This window comes from Aplysia californica, unplaced genomic scaffold (assembly GCF_000002075.1).
Source record: "Aplysia californica isolate F4 #8 unplaced genomic scaffold, AplCal3.0 scaffold00216, whole genome shotgun sequence".
Classification (NCBI taxonomy): Eukaryota; Metazoa; Mollusca; class Gastropoda; order Aplysiida; family Aplysiidae; genus Aplysia; species Aplysia californica.
This window is the reverse complement of record NW_004797486.1, coordinates 59533-68362: the sequence shown is the minus strand read 5'-3', so window position 1 is coordinate 68362 and position 8830 is coordinate 59533. Positions and strand designations below refer to the sequence as shown.

The window sequence follows — 8830 nt, the reverse complement described above, 5'->3', positions numbered from 1 at the left end:
AGAGACAGAGAAACGGAGATAAATTGCGACATGTTGATATTATGCTGCTAACCATGCATATTATTTTGGTATTGCAGGTGGAGAGTCCGGAGTTCGGAATCCACGACGAGTTCTGTACAGAGTTATGGCCCTTCCACACACTCAGACAGGCTTATGGCGTGGCGTTCCTGGTGGGCATGTACCTGGTACCTGGTGGCGCTATTGTTGTCCTCTACACACTCATGGGCTGCAGGCTGTGGGCCAGGGACACTCATCTACACAGACAGGTCAGTTTGTGATTAATTGAAATGGTTTTACGCCTCCTTCAACACAGTTTACATCGACTGCAGGTTTGGGGGTTCGAGCCTCAGCTCGGCCCGGCGTTGTGTTCTTGGGAAAGGCCCTTCACAGGAATTTTCCACTTGGTTTGGTCTTTTTTGGACATGGACGTTAAACACATAGGTCCCTCCTCTTGAATAACCTGATAGTGTTGATAGGGGCGTTATACCTACACCATTTCACCATTTTCGCAGTTTAGATCACACAGGAGACGGGATACTGCGACCATGAATGCTAGAGCCAACCCGTACTGAGCGGGGTAGGATACCACGGACAAATGGAGCTACTCGATTGAATATTATTTGCTTTAGCTGAAGAAGGGGTTTGTCTAGAAAGATTACTTTAAAGATAAATCGTTGGCGTTCAACCTCTGGTTTGTGGCTCAAATGAATCCCCAGTGGTCCTCAAAGCATCGTCGAATACACAAAAATTACTAACAAACGTCTCAACTATCTTATAAATGCACTTTCAATTTTATATTTTAATATTACTGTGTATTTTGTTATTAAAACGTATTCATGTTTCCCAGAGCTCAGTAGGTAATAAATGTTTTAAAAGCAGTCTCCGCCCATAATTCTATCCCATACGAACGTGAAAGTGAAAGGCACTCAGACACAGGCTGTAATGCCCCCCCCCCCCCCACACACACACCCTTAAAAAAAATTAAATCAAATAAAATAGAAAAGAAAAGAAAAGAAAACTAAACTAAACTAAATTACTCAACTGATATAGAAATAAAAGAAAAAAATGCCACACAAAACAACCATTCAGCCTAGGTTGGCCCTGACTTTCAGAGTTGATTGAGTTCGCTTCCTAATAATGATTGCAATCTGTTGAATTTGCAGGCACACACCTTTAAGGGGTCTTGGAAGATTTGTCAAAAACTTTTATATCTTTAGAAATGTTCGCCTTCTTTAAATAATATTATGTCTTAGATCGTAGTTATTTTAATTGATCTTAATTTCGTCTTGAAAGATTTTGTCAAGAACATATTTTTAAAAACCCAGCAATTTAGCCTCCTGTATTCTCTGGCACTTTCTACTGTCATGGTATTTGAGATTGATCTAAATTGTGTCATGGAGTGAGGGGGTGATATTTAACTCCCCTTCCCACACCAACCCCCCTTCCCTTCCCCAAAAAATATTCTGAAAAAAAATTGTTCAGAGCACATTTAATTTGAAAGATATTTGGGGGGGCTATACAACAAAACCCCCAGTGCAGTCCTCGGCCAGGTGAACGTAGGGGAATGGTTCCACATTACCGTCGGTGCATGCCCAGGTTGCTTGCTGTCACCTACCCTGTTCAACGTCTTCCTTGAACAAAAATCATAACTTATGCCCTTGAAAATCATACGCGCACAGTCAGCATCGGTTGATGAATAGTTACTATCCTCAGGTTCATCGATGACATAGGAAAGGAAGAAGAACTTGCAAGACTGGTGAAACGACTGGATCAAACATCAACTAGATATGGCATAGAAATTAATGCCGAGAAAACGAAGTTGATGAGAAATAGTGACGAACTAATTAAAACCAAAATAACAGTCAATTGTCAACAGCTTGAAACAGTCGACCAGTTCAAGTACCTTTGTGCTATCCAAGCCAGACTGAAGTCCATGCACGAACTGCACAAACAACATGGGGCGCTTACAAAACTAAGACCAATATGAAAAGACATAAATATCTCAGTCAATTCCAAAATCAGCCTGCAAAATGCCCTCGTCATCTCCATCTTTCTGTATACTTGTGAATCATTGACCTTCACGGCAGAGCTGCAGAGGAAGAACCAAGCAGCCGAAATGAGATGCTTCAGACGACTCTTTAGCATCTCATACAATGACCACGTCACAAATGAAGAAATTGCAGTAGAGTGAAACAACACATGAGCCACTATTTAGACTTGCTGTCTACTGTGAAGCAAAGAAAACTGAATTGGTGTGGTCATGTAACAAGATCGTGTGGCCTATCCAGTACCATTCTTCAGGGAACTGTGCAGGGGAGGAGAAAGAGAAATAAAAGGGGGAAATAATAGAGGTTTAACGACTCTATCAACACTATTAGGTCATTTAAGAGACGGGACCTCCGAGTCAAACGTCCATCTCCGAAAGGACCGAGCCAAGTGGGAAATTCGTGTAAAGTGCCTTTCCCTAGACGGTCAGAGATAGTATAAGAACGTATAGGCCTTTCCCAATGACACAGCGTCGGACCGAGCTGAGGCTCGAACCCCCGAACCCGCAATCTCACGATTACGAGTCAGGTAGCCTAACCACTAGGCCACCGACCACCGACGCCGGAGAAAGAGAAGAAAGCAAAGAAAGAGGTGGACCGAAAACAATCCTGACCGGACAGGGAAATCCTTCGCCCGAACTCTGGCGCTCGCTAAAAACCGTGAAAAGTGAAGGCAGCTGACGAGGATCTCTATCACACAGTGTCCATACGATCCCCGTTGATTATGGGATCATTAAGCAGTAAGCAGTAACTTAATATACCGTCGGTCGCCCGATAAAACCGTAATTTCCACAAATTTTCGAAAATCGTTTTTTTGCATATTTTGATAGTGCTCGGTGAGATACATGTCCCTGTAAAACTATTTTTCAGTTATCTCACCTCAAACGTGTTATCTGACGTAAGAAGAAAATCGTGAATAAACACCGTGCCCCAAAAGTCGCCTGATGAAACCGTGAATCCCACACCTGTGTGGAATTCACGACCTCATCAGTCGGTTTATGACTCGAGGGGCTGACCGTTGGCGCCGTGAACGCCTCTTTAGGTCATTGAAATATGGGCGACTGCGTTGTGCAAACACAATGGTCGGTCAGTATTAAAGGTGTACATAGGCTGTAGATTATAATTTAAACGACGTCGACAGCATGCGTTTGGCGTGAAAAGTCCCTGTCACATGATTAAAATGTTTGTTTCATAGATGCAGCACTAGTACTGTTCCACAATTTTTTAAAATTCGAATTTTTGATGCGTGTGCCCTTTGAGTAGTAGTTTACACAATTTTGATCTTGTTCGTTTGCAAAAAGATGACGTTGTAAAGTACAGGTTACAAGTATTTTTCCGCGTTGATTCACAAACTTAACTTGTTTGACATTGAAAGCTCGCTGATTTGACATCAGAATTACCTAACGAGAAAAGGAATGTTACGAAGCCGAGCAATGTGAACCACTTTGGACATCAAAGAAAGCTACAGAACATCCAGCATGGAAATAGTAGAACCAGATCTCAATGAACAGAACAAAAGTTGTTTCTTTTTTAGACCTCGGAGAGAGAGCGAGCGGCCAGCAATGAGCAGTACAATTCAAGAGATAGGACTATTAAAAAATAATGAACTGAAACACAGATATGATTGCTAAACAAAATCAACTGAACTACTCACTATTGAAAGACAAAGGCAGAACAACTGTCTTTGTCTTTGTTTGGACTTGAGGAGAGAGAAAGACCTGTGTGAACGGGCTTCTCAACACGAAAGAGTACTGCAAAGGCGACACACCCAGACGAAAAACGCACATTAGGGTTTATTATCTGAAACAGAACAACTAGAAGATCAACATTTGCAGGAGTGTGTTGATATCTTTCACCGAACATGCCCATTGAAAAATGGTCTAGAAGAGCCCATGCCGGTTTCATCATCACTTGTCTCACCCTCTAAGGACAATAAATACTTTCCGATGTTCCCTCCCTGGGCTAGCTTCTTCATATCTTTCAAATGTCTATCCACTTTTGTCTTCATAATTCTCTTCGACTTTTCTACAGGTTCCATATTGACTTCTTCTTGTTCTTTTAACCTGTCGATTTCAAGTTAACACTTTCATTGTTATGGGGCTACTTGATTTCCTGATGGTATGCTTAATCCAATCCATCTCCTCCCCTTTCTTCTGTATTGATCTCCTTAAATTACTTCCCCGTTGGCGACTGGCTATCCTTCTGATCCTAGGTAACTTTCTAGGGCACTTGTTGATGACAACCTGGATCCTCCAGCACTTTGTAAAGAGTGCATTAGAAGAGTCCCAACCAGCTCTAGCCTCAAATAACCCACAAGGGGCCAGCAAACCAAAGAGTTTCTGTTCAAATCTCTGCGGACATGTTTCGAAAGGTATTCTCCAATTATTGCCAGCAAAGCTGTGGAAAACTTTTTCTTGATCCTTGACTTTGTAATCTGTCGGAGCCTCATCGGTTTTGCGAAACAGCAGGTCAGAGACAATCTGCCTTGTGTGTCAGAATACTCAAATATGTGCTAGATGGAAAGAAAATGTCGATATATAAGCCAAAAAAGATCGATATGAATTGTACGTGAGTTTTGAGTCTCACAACGTCAGCCAGACTAAGTGGGAATCTCACATGTGAGAAAAGAAAAGGACAAAGAAAGAGTACCACATGGATAAAAATCTTTGCTCTTTGGCCAAGAAGACCTTGTCAAGATTCGCATGAATCTTCAGGGTGCACTTTTGGCATTTTCTGTCAATTCCACCAGCTATTGTTTCTTAAGCATGCTCAAAATCCTCAATGTGACCTCGCATGATGCCATCTATCACTTGAGACACAAGGCAAAAGGTGGTTTGACTGCGAATGAATCCATACGTCGCTCGATGGACTTTTTTTCAACGTGCACACATGCATAGAAGGTTGTAATAATATTTACAGTCACAAGTGTGTGTAGGTGTGTGCATCAGCACAACATTTAAGCTTTTTCTAATGCCATGAGTGCTTTTTTCCCACAAAGGCAAACACCGAAATTGAACACAAAATCTTATTAGAAGCCACACTCATCAAATGGAAATGGGTAGTATGCGCAGTATCATTGAGCGGCGACTTAGAATAAAACCCACACAAATATACAGCCCACTAGATTGTGTTGCCCTTTTCAGAAGTGCAAAAAAAAAATAATTATATCGAGGCAAGACTCTACAATGTGAAATTTGTGGATCACATTTTTGTCATGATTTTGCCAAAATCGCAGTCCATAGCTATGCATAAGAAGAAATTATTTACAAACTGACGATGAGTCTTTGAAAGTCCAGAAACAAGGTAAAATTAACAAACAGTTCCCCACCACTTTATCAATCTCCTTTAAAAATCGCAAAGAATAAATTTCAGGATTTGATATACAAAAAGAGGAAGATAGTGAGAGTGGTCATTTACAGGGTATATAAGGTTGATGCAAATCAAATTTCCAACCCATCCAATCCCCCCCCCCCATCCTAAACACCCCACGGAGAAAACGTCACACACACACACACACACACACACACACACACACACACACACACACACACACACACACACACACACACACACACATACATTAATTTGGAGAAAAAAAGAAAGAAAGAGAGACAGAGCGAATAAAGTTGTATGATTTCATAAATTTCATACAATAAACTTTACTTTCATACTCTGTTTTTAAATTGGGTTTTTTAAATATTTTTAAAATAACAGTATTGCATGTTTTTAAGTATTTGAAAAGTACCAGGGCTTCTAACAAGAGAAAACACACTACTGATGAAATCGTGAATTCCACACCTGTGTGGAATTCACGACCGCATCGGGCGAGATTCGAAAATGAAAATCGTGAATCCCACACTTTTTTGAAAAGATGACCATTAACGGCAAAAAATGTACTTTAGTATCATTTCTTAAAGGTACTGGGATATATTCATCCATTAAGTTTATGTCTTGAACGCCAAATGACGGAGAAAATCAGTTTTTTCCCCTCTCCTGTAAAATTTGTTTCGTGTGGAATTCACGATTTCATCAGGCGACCGACGATATGATTCCTTTTTTGTATGTGTCTATATTATGTCAAAATAGCGTAAAGCATTATTTCTTCCATCAATAACACTCTGTTATAATTCTCCAAATCCCCCCCCCCCCCTTTGCATCCAGAACTCGATCCGGAACCAGGACGATGTGCTGGTGGCACGACGGCGCCTGGCCCTGATGATGATCATCGTGTCCGTGCTGTTCACCGCCTGCTGGCTGCCCTACTACATCTTCAACATCTGCTTCGACTTCGAGGCGGACTCCTCTGGCCAGCTCATCACGCTCTACCCGTTCACGCTTCTGCTGGGGCACTCCAATAGTGCGCAGGTAGTCCTCCCCGCCCCCCTCTCTCTCTCTCTCTCTCTCTCTGTCTCTCTTTCTGTCTCTCTCATCTCTCTCTCTCTCTCTTTCTGTCTGTCTGTCTGTCTGTCTGTCTCTCTCTCTCTCTCTCTCTCTCTCTCTCTCTCTCTCTCTCTCTCTCTCTCTGTGTGAGTGTGTGTGTATGTGTGTGTGTGTGTGTGTGTGTGTGTGTGTGTGTGTGTGTGTGTCTGTGTCTGTGTCTGTGTCTGTGTGCCAGTGCCACACGCTCCTCAATGGCATGACAAGTTTAAAGTCTCTGGGATTTCTTGTGCCTTTTAAGACGTGTCTGTTTTTGTTTTTTTATCCGTTTGTTACATTTCATTCATTCATTCATTTATTCATTAATTCACTCATTCATTCATTCACGGTCATTTATTTATTTATTTATTTATTTATTTATTTATTTAAATTGTGTCTATGTATTATACTTTTTTTAGAGGGGGGATTCATTCATTCATTCATTCATTCATTCATTCATTCATTCATTCATTCATTCATTCATTCATTCATTCATTCATTCATTCATTCACGGTCATCTATTTATTAATGTATTAATAATGTATTTATATATTTAAATTGTGTCTATGTATTATACTTTTTTTTTAGAGGGGGGAGTCTATTCATGGTCTTCTTATAATCAGGGAAAATTTGGTTTGTTGTCATATGGCTGTTTAAGTCTTAGTTTAATTTTTCTTCCCAATTACCCCAACCTGGTTATGATCCAATCCAAAAATTAATATGATTTTTGTTATGTGTTGTTTTAAAAAGAAACATGCTTAAAACATCTGATTATCTGCTTTATATCTCGTCACACCCAACACCTTCACTCTGTGTTGAACGCTTTATTGAGCCACGATTCATTCACACATAGTAAAAAAAAAAATGTTAACACCTACGTGAAGACGGTGCTGGCGTATGTTACTTTGGGAAACTGTCATGTGGGATTCGAGCTGTTTTTTCAACAACAAAAATATCATCTTGCATTAATAATGTTTTCCTCCGGGGGTGTTTTAGATTATTCTCTGCGGTATTCAAATAAAGAAGTTATTCGATGATGTTTGTTTATTGAGACGGGAGGGGGTGGGGATGGGGGTTATGCAAATGGAAACGGCATTTTTATAAGGTTTATTTCCAGTGGAGTACATTTAAAGGAAAGCAAATGCATGTAGGCTAACCTACAACCCTAAACAGGAATCTAAAATTACTAGTGAATCGACGTTGTTACGAGGAACAGGGCTGCGTATATGACTTCCCTATTTAGGATGTATGAACAAAGAACAATCTATAGTTGGTTCACTTTCCTCCGATTGCAATTATATCACGATAAAAGGAAATCATTCTGTTTAATTAATCTTCTCAGATCTTTGCATTCAGAAGTTGGATGAACAACAGAATCTAAAAGCCTATTAGAAAGGTCACAGCCAACTAACGTTCCGACACATATTTTTTTAAATATAAGCCTAAATCGGGTCCCAAAAAATAATACTGGATCAACAAGATAGACCTAAAATATTCAAAAGTTGACATATTTTCTTCAACACTACACTTAAATGTTCACCTGAGAAACACGACTCAACAGACGGAATGAGTAATTTTAGAGACTCACGTGGGGCACGTGGAGATGCCTAGACAGTGAGTGGATGAAATCTACAAGCTTAGACTGAATGGTGAGGGCAGGGTGGTGTCACTGTCTCAAAATTAGCAATTTGTAGGCAAGACTACTGAAAGTAATTTCTTTTAGTGATCCTGTGTTAGATGGTTCTAGTGTAGAGCCAAACGAGAAAAAAAATGTAATGTCTGTTTTTACGTAGCTTTTTTTAGAGCATCCGAGCAAAGGAATGAATGGAAAACCATGATCGCCGATGTCTGTCGCAGATCTGACACTGGATGATGAATGTCTGTTACCGGGTCAAGATTTTTGCAGAAAAAAAATAATTCTTGTTTGCTTTTCTTGCCTGCACAATTGTCATGCAAAGTCTCGTAGGCATAGGTAAATTCATAAATGAGCTGGATAATAATATTTTTAACGCGGACAGACAAGGTGAACGAAGCCTTTACTGCAAAGCGTGAGCTTGTGGCAGGGGAAACAACTTTAGATAAAGAGAACCCGTCGTAAAGTGCTCGATTGACTCCCTTAGATTGCAATTTTCCAATGTCGTCATTATGTTTGCATTGTCAGAGAAGGGTAACCAATCTCTTATCACCAATTATTATTTTGATAATTTTGTAAGGTTAGCTCAGATGGTTTTTCTGTTCTCGCACACAATTTATGGTCATTTTCCCCCTTCTTTCCTTTCTTGGTGATCAAAGTTAAAGAATCATTGTCTTGCTCGTTCTGGTTCCTCGAATCCCGTGCGTGTGTTGATTTGTGGGTATGTGTGTGTGTG

General features: G+C 40.3%; 1 protein-coding gene across 2 annotated transcripts in view; it reads left to right on the top strand.

Moving 5' to 3' along the window:
• LOC101855105 (gastrin/cholecystokinin type B receptor) overlaps positions 1-8830 on the top strand; it is a gene marked incomplete in the record, with an annotated part of 167967 nt that overhangs the window by 152759 nt on the left and 6378 nt on the right. For both annotated transcript variants that reach the window (XM_035970064.1, XM_013083175.2), the window contains 2 exon segments: positions 78-266; positions 6207-6410. In XM_035970064.1, the coding sequence (XP_035825957.1) occupies positions 78-266; positions 6207-6410 (393 nt within the window).